Below are 19369 nucleotides of genomic sequence, written 5' to 3' on the forward strand. Positions count from 1 at the left end.
TGTGGTGCCACCAAAGCATGATTTTGAGAAGAAAACGATCTCCTAAAAACTCACTGATGCATTTCCACAAAAAAAAAAAACCCCCGATTCAAGAACCAACACGCCATGTATTACAGGTTGAGACGACTCTGAAGACTAGAACGAAAAGAACAAACCCTATAACAGATTGTCGAATATAATACCTTTCTTATATACACCACTTGCTATGCTTTTTTCTAATCGCCCACCACCGGTTAGAACTCCACGGCACCGTGTGCCACTTGAGCCTACTTCAATGGGTCGTCCGGGCCATCAAGCTCGCTGTTCACAAAGGGAAGGGGCTCAAATTCTGAGAGAGGAACTTCAGACTTTACAACGCTGAGATTTCAATGACTGGAGCATGTGTAGTTGCGTCAGCCAAAGGGAAGCTTACTTTGGCCGCATCTCTTCTGAAGTGGCAGCAGATTGCTCGGCGCTAGACGTAGCAACTGGCGAAGCTGGCTTCTTAAACTGAACAACGATCACGGTCATATTATTATCGCATCCTTCCCCACCAGATGTAGGTGCCAGGCAACGGTCAAGCAACTTCTCGCACACTGTCGATAGCTTATCCTCCTGCGAATTTTTTGAACATTTGGAACGCAATGTCCTCAAACACAGCTATGTGCTACACTTAGTGTTTATGTACAAGTACAAAATCAACCACTTCTTGACTTGACATGCAATCCCTGTCACAAGAAAAATTGGGTATCAACAACTCAATATCAATCACAATAATACAAAAAACAGAGTAGACAACACTCTAAGTGGAATTCACCAATAACGCGAACTGCTAATGTTGAACTTATCTCTGGCTGACAGCATGGATAATGAATAACCAAAACATCATTTCACAACTTTAAGATCAGGAAATCTGCTTGTCTATAATCTAATGCGTTAGCTCTACAGCGTGGAACCATCAGTGTCTTATGCAAACAACTGCAATAGAGCACCCAGTACCATCAGTCTACGTTTTTCTAACACCACCTGCTAAATGCACAATATTTGACCCTTGATGAAAGCTAGTGATGCTTGCTTTGTTTGACATGCCCCTCGGTATCCAGCTGATCTAGATAAAACAAATAAGCATTCCCCAATTCGAATTTCATTAATAGAGTATGATCTGGATACAATATCCATCTAAAGGTCATAAGTTTGCTACAAAACTGCAGTTACATATCAGCAACTGCAAACCCTGGTGCAAACTACCTCCGAGAGACTACCTCACATCTGAATTAGATGGCGGTGTCACAAATGTTGATTAAATATATATGATGTTCCTTATTTGATATCCTTATAACAAGTTATTGTGTTCTGGTTACTTAGGGTTCACGGCTGCTAATGCACTAGACTTCCCTTCTGTCCAAATTTCAAAACTCAGGAGCATTCCGTCGAACCAATTAACATTTTCAAGGTGGTAGGTTCATGGTTAATAAGATACTTTTTTGCAGAAATAACATTAAGCACCATTGACTAGTGAATAATTATGTTTTCCAGGTTTGGCACGAACTCTTGAATGGTAAGCGTGCTATGGATGGTGCCTGTGATGATCATTGCAAAGGAACACTGAGGAAGTTTACTGTAGGATTCTCTTCAAGTATTTTATCCCTCAAGCAGATGGTAAAAATTTGTATATTTTTAGAATGGTGCAAATAAAACGTATGTCAAGGTATATAAGAAAGTAATTCAATTATAGTAATAAGTCTGCATCCAGGAGAGAAATTTAAATCATACCATATGTCATCACATGCTAAAACAATGAATTCATCATCCTCAGAAAGTTTGACCTGGTCAAATGCCAAAGCAACCCTGAGTAAATTTTGTTCAAGAAAAGGAAATACTGACAGAAAGGGCTGGCAAAGCTCACTGTTTTCAACTCAGGTTCAGCTGTCACAATCTGTCTCTCGGCTGGCAAAAGCTCATTTTGCTTCAGTTCCATGTCACCTAGAGGAAAACCCAAAAATAAATAAAAAGGCCGTATGTAACAACAAAATATTTTCTGCTTGAGAAAGAGAAGAGCTACCGATTGCCCTTGTCATGTTCAAAGCTCCTAGAGGAAAACACAAAAATAAAAAAAAAAGGCTGTAGGTAACAACAAAATATTTTCTGTTTGAAAAAAAGAAGAGATACCCATTGCTCTCAACAAGTTCAAGCTTCCATTGACCCGTCCAGCAACAACAAACCCGCTGGCACTCAAAATCCTCTCTTTTTCTCCCTCAAGATATGGTTTTTGATGTGTTGACAAACTGTAAGCCTGCACAACAGATGAGTCAGCAAAAAATATTCTAGTATTTATGTTTGGCAATTAGAACTAAAACCAAGTTATGGAAATCTAATGTACCTGACCCTTCCGTGAGATAACACAGCAGGAATCCCCGCCATTTGCAACGATGAGTTGATCATTTCTTATGACAGCCACACAAGCTGTGCTTCCAGATGTTGGCCCAGGAAAGTTCGAATTTGGACCCTGCTATAGTAACTTTGTTAAAAAGGGTTCAGATATGCTCTACATTTACTAGAATTTAACCAAAAATAGAAAAAAGGAAATAAACAAGGGTACAAAAAAGCCCAATACGGCAGGTCTTGCAAGCAACATCCATACTAAACAATATTTCCATTTATTTATACGAAAGGACTTTGGATAGGGTACATTAGAGGACATGCAATTTTGAAATAATGGCTACAAAAATGTTCTACAGCATAGTTGTCAGTCTGTGCCCATTAGATGTGTTCAGCACTTCAGCCTGACCATATGGGAACCTTATTTACTGATGTCTAACCTAGACCCAAGTCTGAGAAGCAAGAATCTTCAGCAATGACTAGATTTGTTTTGTTCTTTTAGTTTTCAAGATATCTACTAGAGAAAGGTATCCTATCAGTTGACAGGATAAGGATATTAAGGGATCCACGATCTGTTTATGAGTGATGAACACCAAGAGTACTACTCCCCACATCCCTTTTAAGCCCATTTTTAAATATGGGCTCAGTTAATAAGCATACAAGAAGCTTTTATACCGTGAAATGTGTATTCTAAGAAACACTACTTCAGAACCTCATGCCAAAAAAGTAATGATTGGAATTTCACACACCAGGAAGGCAGAAAAATAATGGTTGATGATGAAAAAACAAATGAGCAGTGTTACCTCCTCAGTATCCCAGCCATCCCCTAGGTTATCTGAATCTCCACCCTTGGGGGACCATATCATGCCCTCCAGCATACCCGTGAACTTGTTTCCCTTATTGCCCTTATTATTTCCCTTATCCCCCAGCTCAGTCAGTTCTCTCCATCCCCTGTCCTTTCAGTATCTCATCCATTCTGAAACAGTAAAATGTCGAGCAGGTTCACTAAACCACAAAATTATGTCAATTTTACCCAAACTGACTCCATTCTAAACTGAGAAGCATGAAATTTACCTTAAGAAAGCTTTATGGACAGAAGTTGATAAATCATCGGATGATGATGCTTCATTTATGAGAACTTGCTTGTGTAGGTGCCTTGCACAGAATTTAGAGATGGCTTTTCCTAAAATAACACGGGGTAGTATGTCATGCTACCAGGGAAAATAATTGCTTATCTGACGCATAACTACACGATAAAGTATTCAACCATTCCCAACAAGGACACGTGTGTCAAATTTACAAGGGATAGCACTATGACTGCTTACAGTTACTCATTAAAACAGAAGTGTAGAACAGTTTGATTATTTGACTTGTTACAGCCACATTAGGAACTTAGTATTCCGGACAAGCAAAGTTCGAACCGTACCAAATCAGTGCTAAGTTATTAACCAGGTTTAATTGAGATCATTCCCGTAGTCAATATTGCCTGTTAGCCTTTTCATCGTTCAAGAAATCACTTGGGTGCTCATTTTCAATGAACTTCATAGTATTCATTGTCAGATACAAGGAAGTTTCTTCTGCAGGGGACCAGTGCTTTAAAGATGCACTAGATGCTAGGCAGGCAGCAGGGTGGCACCTAGCGCCTTATCAGTGATATGGCGGGCTAGGCAGACAGCCTAGGCGGCAACTAGGAAGCATCTATACGGCAGATGGCCGGTTTCTGAAACAGTGTGCGTGGAGTAATTTAAAAAATGCACCTCCCCGTGTTCATTTGTCATTATGTCCAAAACAGTGCAATCCTTAGTGAGACTCCAAAAAGGATAAAAATAAATAACTTATAACAAAGTGCTCCTAGGAAGTGTGTACAGGACACTTCTCAGCCAGTACATTGCTATGTACATACGTTCAATACTGGATGGTAGGGTCAGCACCATTGCCATGGTTATGAACACACGCAACAGGAAATCAACAAAACCCATGGCCCATAGCAATATTGCTGCAGAATCTTACTGCCCATCTAATTGGGGCATGGCAACGATACTGCTTCAATTACACTATTATATTTTAGAAGCATCAATATATCCAGCTATTAATTGGATAGAATGAGTGAAGTTAGATCATGCTAATCCAATGAACAAACCCTCTCAGAAGCTCAAACCAATGCAGATTCAGCCAGTAGTCAGTACAGCTGAAGACAATAGCATAACCTGAATATAAAACAATCAAAATTTACCTCCATGGACATCGTAAACACCCAAAAATGATGTGCAGTCATCGAGGTCCGGCAAAGCAGCATGCTGCAAGAAAGACACAGGTGGCTTAGCTTTTAAAGCGGAACGGCCATGCTTATAGAGACGATTCCTTCAAAGTGGTGTAAACAAGTAAACAAAGCTTCCGTCATATATCGTCTTGATCAATTTATCAGACCTAGCAGTGAACTCCCAATGCGAGTGTGACATGTCGACAAACCGGTATCTCGAGGTTTTCGCTTACAGGGGAAACACCATTGGTTGAATCACAACAGAATTTATTCTAGGTTGTCGGGTTCCCGGACTATTGGAGACAACAATTTGGCACTTAATTCATCATGCGAATCTACACATAGTAACAGGATCGCAACTTGCACTCTAAGCAGCTGCAAATTGGGGAGGAGTTAGGAGCAACTTACGAGGAAGAGGAGAAGGGAGCGGCGGCAGTGCAAGACGACAGCGATGCGAGAAAGAGACGCTCTAGTGGGGGGCTTGTGTGTATTTGTAGGTGGTAGGGATGCGGTGGGGGCGGCAGAGAAGGGTCCGGGACTGAGAGGAGGGGAAGCGGGTGGGGGCGAGGTTTCTTCATCGTCTGCAGCAGCAGCAGTACAGGATTAAGTACTCTAATTCAGTCTTGTCCTCAAGCTCTTCTGATGAATCTTCTTCAGCTGCTTGTTGCCTAGGTTCTGATGCCAGCAAAGGAGGTCCAAGTGCCAGAGCTTGGCTCTTCTCTTGCGAGGCTTTAACTGGAATAGTGGAAAAAACAGAACAAACATCAACTTGACAGCAGACTTAAAACACGATTCAGCTGCGCCAAAGATCCCAATCCAGTGACACATTATTAGTGTTCTGAATCTTCCAAATTCAACCAACCAAGCAATGAACTTCAGTAAATAAATGGAATCTCATGTTTCAAACGCACATGAGCTGATCAAGTAACAGTATACTCCCATGGTTGCAGCAGGTTGCTTGCCTTCCATGAACAAAAAATGCATTAGCTCTATCGAGACCAACTATACGAAACACATGCAGTTTATATGGTGGCTATCAATGAAAGTTTATCACTTAGAAATTCATGAGATGGAGAAGACTTAACATAAGCACAATAGGGCAGTAGCGAAAAAAAAAGAGGTTTATTCTTTGCATCGCATGTTCTTCTGCAATACGACAAGGGGCAGCAAAATAGTCACCTGACAGATATACCTTTATTTAAATGATTGAATAGAGTTATGACCATGCCGACCCTTATCTCGACTCTGAAAAATACAAAGGAAAAGTGAGCTAGTTCAAGCAATAATCAATCAATTTTAGATTTGATACAAGTGCGATTGAAGCTCATAGATGACACAATGGGTCAATGGCTACCATTATTGAAATTCTAGAATCTAGACTCACCATAAAGCCATTCGCTTGATGTACTCCAGAGTTCTTAACCTTTTTGCTTAATGAGGGGGTTTCCAAAAAGGAAACAAATCTTATAAATATAACAACAGGTGCAGGGGTGAAGTAGACTTATTCCTAGATATTTAAAATATTCAGTAGAAATCTAGAATCATGGATATAATAGTAATGAAGCTTCCCTAGAAGGATGTCACATTCCTTACAGCTAAAAATCTAAAACTACTACATTAATTACAGCAGTGATATGTACCTGTGCATCTGACGTTCTTTAAATGTATTTCAGCTATTTCGTCGTCTATCTTTTTGGACAATTCGTCCTGACCTTCTTTTCTGTTAGAACAGCTATTTCGTCTTCTATCTTTTTGGATAATTCCTCCTGAACCTTCTTTTCTGCTAGAACAAGTTTAAGACGTTTCTGTCTATCTTCCAGTAGTAGCTTCTCCTCATACTCAGCTTTTTCCTGCATAGCAGCCAAATCAGATCTTTATACAATGATTTTCTATTTTGTCAAATGTGCGAATCCTTTTTATTTTGTTTTATTTTTTTGACATTCAAAGTTGTACTAGTTACCGTGGAATCAAATTGATGAGGCATAAAATGAAGCTACGGGAGAGAGCGATTGAGCATCGTTTAAGACGAATGACTAGCATCACGAAAAACCAATTTGGTTTTATGCCTAGGAGCTCGACAAAGGCAGCGATTTTCCTGTTATCAGAAATGTCATTTACCTTGCACTTTGTAGGCAAACTTTCCTTCCTTAAATATGCCTGCACTTTTAAAAAGTTTTAATTAATGCTAATGAATCAAACAAAATAAGTCAAATGTCACAAGTCACCCACCCTTTTTTCAGTTTCCTCTATCTTTAGTTGCTTCTCTAGCGAAGCACATTCTTTTTCCTCGAACTGGTAGGAGAGCTCTAGCGAAGCATGTTCTTTCAAAAAATACTCCTTTAATTCCACAAGCATGCTGAATGCATCCAATTCTGAAAGATTTGTATCTAATTCGTTATTCAAAGAAATTCGCAATTGTTTGTTGTGTTCCCGGAGTTCTATCATAAACTTTTGCCTACGCTGTAAAAGCAACCACAACATTAGCAAGGATAAACATATATAAGTCTAAAGGTAAGACAGAAAATCGTATCCAAAAGTAACACTGACTCATTAACTGGAGAAGCACTGCATATATAACTTTATTCGATAAATTATCGATTTTCTATCTTTAGCCTTGTGTGTAAATACCATACCATCGCAAGCAATAGACTTTTCTTATGATTCTTCAGTTTTGAAATCATTTCCGCATTTGTATCCTTGTTTTGGTGAATATCATTTGCAGCGCACAACAACCTGAGTTCCCTTTGCTTCAGCTCTTCTAGCTTAAGCTCCTTATTTGCCCTTCTCCAGACTTCTTCCTTATTTCCTGTTGCATCTATTTTGTATTTTGACAAAATTGCTTTCAACTCCTTAGAGTTCACCTTCACAAATAAGTTGGCCTGCACCAATGATACAAAAACATAAGTCGCAAATCAGAAATATTAATCGAGAAGGTTCAATTACATATATATTCTTTCATCAAGAATTAGAACAAAAGAATATAAAGGTTTGGTTACATGTATACATACCACTTCACTATCGTCATATTCAGAGTATTCAGGAATGCCAATGTCGTCATCCAATGCTATGCCCATACCCCCTGAAGAAATGTTTGATGGATGACCCGAACGTGGAGGATCATGTAGTTGAGGTGCTGTCATAGGTTGCTCTCTGGGCACACTTTGCACTTTCTCCTGTCGCAAAAACAACTTATGGTTACTACATATTGCATGCATGCAAGCAAACAATACTTGTGCTTACTGAATATTGCATGCAAGCAAACAATAAACTGCTCCTCAATAAGTATTTCCAAACACTCCAGTAAAGAACCAATGGGCGGCACAGCCAATGGGGTATTGGATGAATGCGAGTCTATCGTACGGGAGAAAAGTAAATACACATTGTCGGTGTATCAAGTAAAGGGGTACCCCGGCCAAACAGGCCCCACGCAAGGTGCAAACAGCCCGGGGAACATCTCTAAAAAATCTGATCGGTCAATAAGCTACTCCGACCAATGCAAAGCCTCCAGCGACCAATCTCGCTACACCTTCACACAAACCCACAACCAGCCCCTTGGTCGCGGACCAGATTGGACACTTGCCCGAACAATTCCCTTCACCAGGCACCAGCCCCAACGGATAAGGTCGTGGGCGGTGCAGGAGGGTGTGTCCCATCCCATAGCATTAAAGGCTACGGTGTGAGACTCTACAGGCCGGCGCAGCGCCGCACGACAGACAGATGGGATGTCGTCGGCCAACCGGCGGGGCAAGTGGACGGAGATAGCGCAGAGAGGCAAGTGAACGGAGACGGCATAGAGGCAAGTGAACGGGGACGACACGCAGAGGCAAGTGGACGAGGACGGCGCGTAGAGGCAAGCAAACAGGGACGATGCAGAAGTGCACCGTTCCGTCCCGTCGCATTAAATGCAGCAGGATAAGGTCCTACGGGCCAGGCAAAGACAACGCGCGGCAGCACGATATACAATGTTGCCAGAGCAAGTTGCGTGCCCGGTACTCCATAATGATGATCTGAGTTAGATATTAGAATGAGCAGAGACTATTTGTGTAGAGCCCGCAAGTTAGTTCTCCCTCTCCCTACTATATATAGGGACGAGGACCCTGTTGTAACCAGGACAGATCAATTCTGGCAATCTGCTAAAACACCGCTATAACCAAGTGAGATCTACAGACAAAAAACAGGACGTAGGGTTGTTATCCTCCGGAAGACCCGAACCTGTATAACCACCGGTGTCCCCGAATCATTCGTCTACACATATAGACACATTCACTCCCTGAAACGCCGTCCGCCATACCCCGGAATCACTGTCAGAGATTACCTCGACATTTGGCACGCCAGGTAGGGGGCGCGCTTTCGTCGTTTTAGCAAGTTTGAGAAAACTTGATCAGGCTACCCATGGCCGAATCCACGGCAAATGGGTATCAGCAATGCGTATCATCTCCTATACTAATAGGATGCAAAAATAGCATTCTAACAACTGGTTGGACCAAGTATACTGAACTTCCAGGGTTGAGACTTGGGAAGGAAACTCAAGGAAAGAAAAGACTAACTAGAGCAATTATAGGCAGATATCATGATAGAATACTGTTGTCGACGCTTTTATTGGAAGAACATATCAGCAACGTGGCTAGGAATCGGCTTGAAAGGATAAAGAGGGAGAAGATATTGTTTGTTAGGAATATATTAGTTAGTTTCCTTTTTGATAGAGATTTGTTAGACTTTCCTTATCTCATAAGAAGCCTGCTCTATAAAGGCAATAGATTGTCATTAGGTTTTGATCAAGAAGAAATAAACTCCTCCTAAAGTTTGGTCTAGCCAGAGTCTCTTGTCGGAACGGCGAGTTCAGCGCCGCCCGGTGTTGAGAGCGGCCAGCCGCCTCTACCCCTACGCTATCCTCTCCGCTCTAATCCACAAGCCTCCTCCATCCTAGTGTCTCCACTTAAGCCTCCCTCCAGAACCCGCCATATCAATCTGGTACCAGAGAGACAACCTTCTCTGTCGCCTGTTGGCAGCCCGCTTCCGCCATCCTCCCCACCCCCGCCCGCTGGTCCCTCCATGGCAAGTTCCGACGATCATCCCCGCGCACCAACAACTGCCGATTTGGCCTCCATGCTCGAGCGCGTTCTCGCTGAGATGGACTCCGTCAAGACGCGTTTGGATCGCCATGATCAACGTATCGCGCGCATAGAGAAACTGCGCGACGACACCACGAGCAACTCTCGCCCTGACGCATCTTTGGCCGGTCGTCTCTCTGGCGACGGTCCCGGCCATTACTGTGCCATTGATCACATTGAGACTCCTCGGGGTGTCATTCGTCATCACAAGCTCAATTTTCCCTCGTATGATGGCGAGGATGATCCTCTTCCATGGCTCAACAAATGCGAGCAGTTTTTCCGCGGCCAGCACACCATGGAAGAAGAGAAAGTTTGGTTGGCTTCCTTCAATCTCCACGGAGTCGCCGCCCAATGGTATTATCAGTTGGAACGGGATTACAGCGTACTGTCTTGGGCTCGGTTCGCCGAATTTGTCAACCTTCGCTTCGGACCTCCCATCCGGGCTAATATCCTCGGCGAACTGAAGGACTTGCGTCGCACTGGGACGGTCGAAGATTATCAACGCCAATTCTTGGCACTTCTTTGCCGTTGCGATAACCTTACGCCGACACACCAGGTCAACTTGTTCACCGCTGGTCTCGACGCGCCTCTCCGTACTGATGTCTAACTACAAGGACCAACCAACCTCCAAACCGCCATGAGCCTGGCCCGAGCTTACGAGAAGCGTCTCGGCGATACTGATGGGGATTCCAAGCCACCCCCCGTACGCTCGACGACTTACTTTTGTGCGACAGCTAAGCCTGGTGTTGGGTCTTCCTCTTCAGCCCCACTGTCTTCGCCAACATCGGTTCCCTCGACTTCGGCGGCACCTAAACTGATCGTTCCTGGCGGCGCCCAGCAAGCCGCTCCACGATCGCAGTTTCGCCGTTTGTCCGCCGAAGTGATGGCCGACCGTCGCCTCAAGGGACTCTGCTTCAACTGTCCGGAAAAGTTTTCAAAGGAGCACGTCGGGAAGTGCTCCATGAAAGGAGTTTTCCTGCTCGAATTAGAGGACGACAACGATGACACGGAAGATCAGTTGGCAATTTCCCTGATGGCCTTGACCGGCATCCGCACTGCGCACACCATGCGTCTTCGGCTCCACATCGCCGAGCACTCCCTAACGGCGCTGGTGGACAGCTGTTCCACTCACTCCTTTATCAACGAAGCTATGGCGCAGCAGCTACACCTTCCGGTCACCCCTCGGCCAGGTCTACATGTCTCGGTCGCCAATGGCGAATGTGTTCCGGTGATGGGCATTTGTGAACAACAATCGATAATCATCGACAACGAAGTTTTCAGCATCACTCTCTATGTAATTCCGTTGGGCGGATTTGATGTGGTCTTGGGGGTGCACTGGTTACGCACCTTGGGGCCCATCCTTTGGGATTTTGAGGCTCTGTCGATGACATTTTGGCGCGCTGATCATTCGGTGTGTTGGTATGGAATTGGCACAGCCCAGCCGACGCCCGCTCTGTGCGTCGTCACCATAGGCCGCGCGCTTCTAGATGACTTGCTAGCCGACTTCATCGACATTTTCGAAGAACCCCGAGGCCTTCCACCGCCATGGCGTCATGATCACCGCATACATCTGTTGCCGGGAACAACTCATGTCGCGGTACAACCATATCGCTACCCACAGCTGCTCAAGGATGAGATTGAACGACAATGTGCCGACATGCTGGATCAAGGCATTATCCGGCACAGCACCTCAGCATTTTCCTCCCCGGTCCTCCTCGTCAAGAAGCATGATGGTACCTGGCGTTTCTGCGTCGACTACCGTGTTCTCAACGCCAAAACCATCAAAGATAAATTTCCGATTCCGGTGGCAGATGAGCTCTTTGATGAACTTAAGACGGCTCGATTCTTCACCAAGCTGGATCTACGCAGTGGGTATCATCAAGTGTTAATGCACCCAGCTGACATCGAGAAGACGGCATTCCGCACGCATCATGGCCACTTCGAATTCTTGGTGATGTCGTTCGGTTTGACTAATGCGCCCGCTACTTTTCAAGCTCTCATGAACGACATCCTGCAACAATACTTACGCAAATTTGTTCTCGTCTTTTTCGATGACATTTTGATTTATAGTTCATCGTGGGCCGAACATCTCCAACATGTCAAGCTTATCTTTGAAGCCATTCGTGCACATCATCTTGCACTCAAGCGTACCAAGTGCTTCTTCGGCGAAACAACAGTAGCGTACCTTGGCCACATAGTCTCCGGCCAGGGCGTTGCCATGGATCCTTCCAAGATTGAGGCAGTCGAGGCATGGCCGCGCCCACGATCCGTCCGAGCACTACGGGGCTTTCTCGGCCTCACCGGATACTACCGCAAGTTTATTGCGGGCTACGGCGCTATTGCGGCGCCACTCACGGCTCTTCTTAAAAAGGAGTCGTTCTCCTGGGGTGCCGAGGCCGACGGTGCCTTCATCTCCCTCAAGAAAGCCCTCACGACGGCACCCGTTCTTCAACTGCCGGACTTCACCAATATGTTCATCGTTGATTGCGACGCGTCGGGCACTGGGTTTGGCGCAGTCCTACACCAAGGATCCGGTCCAATCGCATTTTTCAGCCGTGCTGTGCCTCGCCATCACGCAAAACTCGCAGCATATGAGCGTGAACTCATTGGATTGGTCAAGGCAGTGCGCCATTGGCGACCTTATCTTTGGGGTCGTCACTTCTTGGTCCGAACAGATCATTACAGCCTTAAGTTCCTTCTGGATCAACGACTGTCGACAATCCCACAGCATACTTGGGTGAGCAAACTCTTCGGATATGACTTTGCGGTGGAATACCGCCCAGGCCGTCTCAACACAGTTGCGGACGCTCTCTCTCGGCGCCATGAGGATGACGTTTCCTTATATGCTATATCCTTTCCGGTGTTCTCGGTCTATGAAGCTCTGCGTGCCAAACTCACTCAAGATCAGCAAGCACGTAGCATTCGGGCCCAGTTATCCTCACCAGAAGCCGATGAAAACTGGAAAGAAGTCGACGGCCTGCTTCTGTACAAAGGCCGGGTGTTTGTTCCTGATGTTTCACCACTATGGCCACAACTTCTGGCTGACGCCCATGATTCGGGCCACGAGGGCATTGAGAAGACCCTTCATCGCCTTCGCTCGACATTCTACAATACTCATACCCGTCGGCGAGTCAAGGAGTTTGTTCAGGGTTGCTCCGTCTGTCAGCGTAACAAGACCGAACATCTTCATCCGGCCGGGTTATTACAGCCCCTGCAAGTTCCATCGTCGGTATGGGAAGATATTGCCATCGATTTCATTGAAGGCTTTCCCAAGGTGGGCGGTAAGACTGTGGTTTTAACAGTGGTTGATCGGTTTTCAAAATATGCACACTTCATTGCATTATCTCACCCCTATACAGCAAGCTCAGTTGCCCGTGCATTCTATGACAACATAGTCAAATTACACGGCATTCCTTGTTCAATTGTAAGTGATCGAGATCCCGTCTTCACCAGTAATTTTTGGGAGGAACTCTTTCACTTCACTGGAACAAAACTCCATCGCAGTTCGGCCTTTCATCCTCAGTCTGATGGACAATCGGAGGTGGTCAATCGCACTATCGCCATGTACCTTCGATGCCTAGCCGGTGACCGACCCCGCACTTGGCTGCAGTGGCTAACTTGGGCAGAATTTTGCTACAACACTTCATTCCATTCCTCATTGCAGACAACGCCCTTTCAAGTGGTGTATGGCCGGGCTCCTCCAGTCCTTCTGTCCTATGCGCCAGGCTCGGCTCGTGTGGCCGCTCTGGATCGTCAGCTTCGTGAACGACTTCTCCAGGCCAGTGCTTATATGAAGAGGCAGCATGACAAATCTCGCCGTGACTTAGAATTCGCCACTGGGGATTTCGTTTGGCTTCGTCTGCAGCATCGGCCAGCAACATCTCTCAAAACAGGCTCCAACAACAAGTTAGCTCCTCGATACTATGGTCCATTTCAAATTATTGAGCGCATTGGTTCAGTTGCCTATCGTCTTTAGCTTCCTGTTAAAGCCCGCATACATGGTGTCTTCCATGTAAGCTTCTTGAAACGTTTCATCGGCACTCCTCCAGACTCTATCATACCACTTCCAGACATTGTTAATGGCCGGGTGGTACCATCTCCTACTGCGGTGACCAAGGCCCGACTGAATCGTGAACGGTGGCAAATATTAGTGCAATGGACTGGTACTCAACCAGTGGACGCAACTTGGGAATTCTTGGATGATTTCAGGACAGCTTACCCCTCATTTCAGCTCGAGGACGAGCTGTTTTCGGGCGAGGGGGGAAATGTTGTCGACGCTTTTATTGGAAGAACATATCAGCGCCGAAATAGGAATTCCCAGGCGTAGCAAAGTGGCTAGGAATCGGCTTGAAAGGATAAAGAGGGAGGAGATATTGTTTGTTAGGAATATATTAGTTAGTTTCCTTTTTGATAGAGATTTGTTAGACTTTCCTTATCTCATAAGAAGCCTGCTCTATAAAGGCAATAGATTGTCATTAGGTTTTGATCAAGAAGAAATAAACTCCTCCTAAAGTTTGGTCTAGCCAGAGTCTCTTGCCGGAACGGCGAGTTCAGCGCCACCCGGTGTTGAGAGCGGCCAGCCGCCTCTACCCCTACGCTATCCTCTCCGCTCTAATCCACAAGCCTCCTCCATCCTAGTCTCTCCACTCAAGCCTCCCTCCAGAACCCGCCATATCAAATACTAACTCCATAACATACTAATATTGATGAAAAAGTGCAACTAAAGCTGGATAGAAATATTACATCGGCATTATGCTCCAACAACAGTTTCAACACTCTTGCATTTCCATACGCAGCAGCAACATGTAGTGGTGCTTCGCCACTTTCACATATGGGGTCAACCTTAGCTCCTTTGGACAATAAAAGCTCTGCTACTTCATAGGAATCTGGTTAAAAGCATGAAAATAATTACAATTAACCTTAGGATATATTAAATAAAATATGTGTTTCATAATGAAATTTCGAGCATCACAAGAGCTTATATTTCAAAAATCGATCAGTTTGGCATCTTTATAGACCTACAAGCTAAAATAACAACAGTATGAAATATAAAGATGTTTTACAATGCAGTAAGCCCTGGGACGATTACTACAGCTCCCCCCCCCCCCCCCTAATTGGCATGTTTCAACCAGCCTGAAAAAAAAGTATTTGCCCATCCAAGGAATGGCCTTCAGCGTAGAATCCAGATTTCATTAACTGTGTTTTCTCCTATGATGATCTAGTGTCTAGGTTCAGCTAATGACAGGATGAAGCAATCAAAACAGGCTTGACCCAGTCTGAGTATTGATCAAGTTTGTGTCTTGTTCAACAGAAAATATGACAAGTTTATGCACACGTTCATGATACTATCCGACATGCTATCTGATGAATGAGCACACTGCATGAGTGTAAAGAATTATTTCACTCGACTCTTGATGGACTGCAAAGCTGGATATATTAGCCCCAAAAGTGGTCCACACTAATCAAGGTGTTTCTATTACCATCAGCATCTCTAGTGTCGTCCTTTCGGAAAAAAAAAAATCTTGGATCTACATAGGAGACCATGTATCATGCTTGCAGAAATCAAGCTAGTTGCTTGGACGAACGCAACACTGCTCAGCAAGGTGATCGTCTAGGACAGAAGTCTCTAAGTGGATGAAACAGCGGAAAGACAATGAGTTCACATGCTAGATAGGAACGGAAGGAGTTTCTTTTTCTTTTTTCAGCTTTGACACCCCAACTACTCTATTTCGCATCACTGTGATTGAACAACCACGCGGGAAGACCAATAGATTAGAACTAGTTCATGAGTCAGGTTTTGACTAGTAATCCACCACCAAAACAGTGTTAGTGACTCATATGAGCAGTTTTCAAGATTTGTGACTTGTTTGTACCCACCTCCCAACTTGTTGTACTAGCGATGCAATTTACTCGATCCAAAATAGAGATCAAACAACAGCTAAATAAATCTAAAACGAAGATACGCAAGGGCAGAGAGAACCTCGTTCTGCTGCAATATGGAGAGGAGCAATCCCACCGCTGTCTGCTTTGTTCGGATCAGCTTCATAACTGAGAAGAAGCTTCACCACAGCTGTAGATCCCATACCTTGTATTGCAAAAATTAGAGGAGTCGCACCTAACAGGAGCATAAGAAATGGCAAACACATCATAAGCATGTCCAATGATTCTCACTTCTGACCAAACAAGGTGCTATATAATCAAGAATCTTAGCAACCGCAAAATGCATACCAAAACATCGCCCAAGCAGATTTTACAAGTGAATCATGCGAAATAATATTTAAGTAAACAAAAATCTAACTATTCATCCCACTCCAAGAAACAAGGCAGGAGCATCGGTCATGTGATTACCACATTTCCTCTACTGTCCTACGCATTTTGCGTCGGCACATGGACACAAGCATATTGCAATAATTTTTTGACAAATAGAAAAAAATTCATGCAAGGATGCATTGCCACAACATTCACGAATGACAACTCACTAAAGGCACCACATAAATAAACACACTGTTCTGCAAATTAGAGCGCATGCCACCCAAATCTTTTTGGCTTTAGGGGACCTGGGCAAACTTTGATAGCAAGCAAAGGATTGAGCTAGACATGATTCGGCACAATTAATAATCAAAACATGTTAAACCTCTCCACCTACATTTAGTAACATAGCTTCTTCCATCTATCGCCCAATTTCAGTGAGATCCAAATATGGAACCAAGCAATCACTATATTATAGCCAGACATCACAACTAACAGAAAGGATGAGCATAAACGGGTGCTGATGATGATGCTTAGCCCAAGCCCAAGGAGGCCCAATTTCTAAGCCCAATTGGGGAATTAATGGGCTCTATCTGGGGGCTCAGCCCCAATTGCTAAAACAACGAAATTGAGCCCTTCTCCAACCTACTGTTCTTCCCCATCCACACAAACTCTGCAACGCCTCTCACCTCCGACCCTGAGCAGTGAACAGAACTCAAAACCTCGCAGAAAACGGACCTGGACATGCGTCTAGTGCTCCCTGCTCTCTCCTGTACCAAGTCTAGTGCTTCTGTCTGACTGTCTCTATGCTTCCATTCTTCTCCTGACTAGTAGTCCTGCTGTGTACTCGGATTCCGTGGCAACATGCATCGTTGAACTGAGGTGCTCGGTGTTCTGGGTGATTGAATGCTTGCTTTGGGTGGCGATCGTGACAGAAATACAGCACAACGTAGACAGGAACAGCAGTAGCAAGTTAATTACCATCAACATCGGTCGCGTTGACGTCGACCTCGCAAGTCCTGATGAGGAACTTGCACATCTCCACCTTCCCGGTCGCCGCGGCCAGGTGGAGCGGCCCGCGACGCTTGCTCTCGGGCATGCCGACGGCGTCCGCCACAGCCTCGGCGACGCCCTTCCCTGCCTTCCTCAGCTCCTTCGTCAGCTCTGCATCACACCACAAACCCCAACCCCAAAACCCCCACCACCACAAAAGCAGATCAAAACCCCAAACCCTAGCTATACGAGCATCGAATGGAGATTGAGGCGCCTTACTCTTCGCGCGGGGGAGGTCCCCCTCCAGCGCGGCATTGAGGAGCTCCGCGACGGCCCGAGCGTCGCCGGCGGCGTCCTCGGACAGGAGCGCGGATTGGAGGTCCAGCTGCGGCCGCAGAGAGGACCACCCGGAGCGCGAGGGGTCGGGGGTGGAGCAGGAGAGAGCGGAGGCGGAGGGGGCCATGGAGGGCTCGAGCACCAGGGGCTCTGGAAGCTTCGAGAAGGGTAGGGTTTGGAGGGTGGTTGGAGGAACAGAGGGCGAGGAGACTAGAGAGCAGGAGAGGGGACGGACCTGCGAACCAAATGCGGCTTGTTTGTTTCTGCTGGTATTCTGAAAAGCAGTTCGCAGTTTGTAGATTATGAAAAAAAAATAGATTATAGATTTAAAAAACTTTTATAAATAATTTTGTAAACTGGATTTTCACGATCTATAAAAAATTGAGATAATTCAGTTTCTCGGATTCTCACAACCCAACTAGCGAATTGTAAAAATTATAGTAAAAAATCGTCTATTTATTTCAATTTCGAATTGTAAAAATTGAAAGCCACAATTAAAATTAAAATAAACAAAACCTTAATCACACAACAAGTCTCACGAAGCAAGCAAAGAGCATGGTTAGAGAGATTGATACCATCTAAACATACAATTACTTAGGCCTGCATCCAACATGCTTGTCTGCAAACACTTTTTACACGCAGCAACGAATTTAGTTACTGGATTGGTGAAAACAATTTTGACAGTGCTTTGATTGTTTGAACCAGATCAATTGATTCAATTCCAGAAACTAAGATGACGAGCTAAGTCAGAATTATCCGACTTTGAACTATATAAACCAGAAAAACATATAGATAATGTACAAATATTTATGTTCCCATTTTTCTTCAAATAAAACACTACTGCTTCTTTCCCTCCAAAATAAAAGAAATGAAAAGAAAACACTGCTGCTTTACTGAAGTTTGAACTAGAATCACCCTCTTGTACTAAGCTTATGCAACAGCTCTGCTCTGCCTTATATTCATCCCCCTCCCGTTCCAGATGCTCTGTTTCCATTGAATGTTCATAGCATTCATTTACGACACCTGTTAAAAAAACCAAAAGTCAAAGAAAGATGACCCCAATTTGTTCAAATGTTTGTTTTGAATAAACATTGAAGAAGAAATGGCATATATATAGATATATACTTGACCTATTACTTTGCAGTATCCAACCCACTACACCTATGGATAAAGACTCGTACCCATATCAGTACCCGTCAGACACGGTACATATGGGTAGGATTGCCATCCCTAACTAGATAGATCTAGAGGGCTATGTCCTAACCATGCGGACTACAACGTTGCCTAAACTCGTCTGATGGCTTCTAATGGAATCTACTCAGTTTCATATGTTGACGATGATAAAAAGTGCGTTAATTCCCCTGTTTCATGCGAGAGTTCTTCCATCGCTTATAGGATATATTTCATCATAAACTCTACAATAACATTCAAATGTCACCCTGAATTATGAAATCAGAAATATTTCAACCTGAACTTTACAATACCACTCAAATAACATCCTAACCACTTTTGGAGGGTGATTTTGCCTATGTGGTGGGTATGCATGAATGTTTTTGCCAAAAGGTATGTTGACATGGCTAATTTGGTCCAGTTCATCGTCCACCTCACGGAGACGTGACAGCACAGACCCTGGTGGCAACCTGTGTTAACTCAGCTAGACGTCAAATGATAATGAAGCAATATGACGGAGTCAATACATGGCAAAACCGTTTGAAAAAAAGAAGAATAAAAATAAGATTAAGTGACATGTCAGTCCGCATGGCTTAACCGCCGATGCACACTTGCTGCATAGGCAAAACCACCATTCAAAAATGGTTAAGTTGTTATTTGAGTGGTATTCTAAAATTCGGGGTGAAATATATCTGATTTCATAGTTTAGAGTGGAAATTTAAGTGGTATTATAAAGTTTAGTGTGAAATATATCTGGTTTTATAGTTGAAAATAAAATTTGATTTAAGTGGTATTATAAAGCTTAGAATGGAACATATCTGATTTAATAATTAAAAATAAAATTTGAAGATTAGATCATAGTTTAGAGTTCTTTGTAGTTTTCCCAAAATAA

General features: G+C 44.2%; 1 protein-coding gene and 1 pseudogene across 6 annotated transcripts; both read right to left on the minus strand.

Annotated features, from left to right (window-relative positions):
* Positions 1-40: 40 nt before the first annotated feature.
* Positions 41-5218, minus strand: LOC133931070 (probable protein phosphatase 2C 70; annotated as a pseudogene).
* On the minus strand, positions 5216-17567 carry LOC133883454 (uncharacterized). 6 transcript variants are annotated; one of them, XR_009902880.1, is made up of 12 exons: positions 17251-17567; positions 16960-17142; positions 15710-15844; positions 14473-14615; positions 7627-7791; positions 7252-7497; positions 6848-7078; positions 6737-6775; positions 6259-6468; positions 6003-6048; positions 5811-5863; positions 5216-5353 (listed from the first exon to the last, which is right to left on the minus strand). XR_009902880.1 is itself a non-coding variant. In XM_062322786.1 (10 exons), the coding sequence occupies exons 1-9, from the start codon at positions 17432-17434 to the stop codon at positions 6304-6306; spliced, it is 1491 nt and encodes a 496-aa protein (XP_062178770.1). In that variant the 5' UTR covers positions 17435-17567; the 3' UTR covers positions 6038-6125; positions 6259-6303. The 6 variants fall into 6 exon arrangements, 2 of the variants coding, with proteins under 2 accessions (XP_062178770.1, XP_062178771.1); XR_009902881.1 differs by having other exon boundaries at positions 5798-5863; XR_009902878.1 differs by lacking the exon at positions 6003-6048.
* Between the last annotated feature and the right edge of the window lie 1802 nt (positions 17568-19369).

Source organism: Phragmites australis, chromosome 10 (assembly GCF_958298935.1).
Source record: "Phragmites australis chromosome 10, lpPhrAust1.1, whole genome shotgun sequence".
NCBI classification, from domain to species: Eukaryota; Viridiplantae; Streptophyta; class Magnoliopsida; order Poales; family Poaceae; genus Phragmites; species Phragmites australis.

What these genes read in the sequence shown, in the direction of transcription:
- LOC133883454 (XM_062322786.1), bottom strand. Translation starts at nt 17,434, where the DNA reads ATGGCCCCCTCCGCCTCCGCTCTCTCCTGCTCCACCCCCGACCCCTCG. An exon ending in CAACGCGACCGATGTTGATG is followed by an intron (nt 15,845 to 16,959) that starts GTAATTAACTTG and finishes TGCTCCTGTTAG; the next exon opens with GTGCGACTCCTCTAATTTTT. An exon ending in TAGAGGAAACTGAAAAAAGG is followed by an intron (nt 6,776 to 6,847) that starts GTGGGTGACTTG and finishes TTAAAAGTGCAG; the next exon opens with GCATATTTAAGGAAGGAAAG.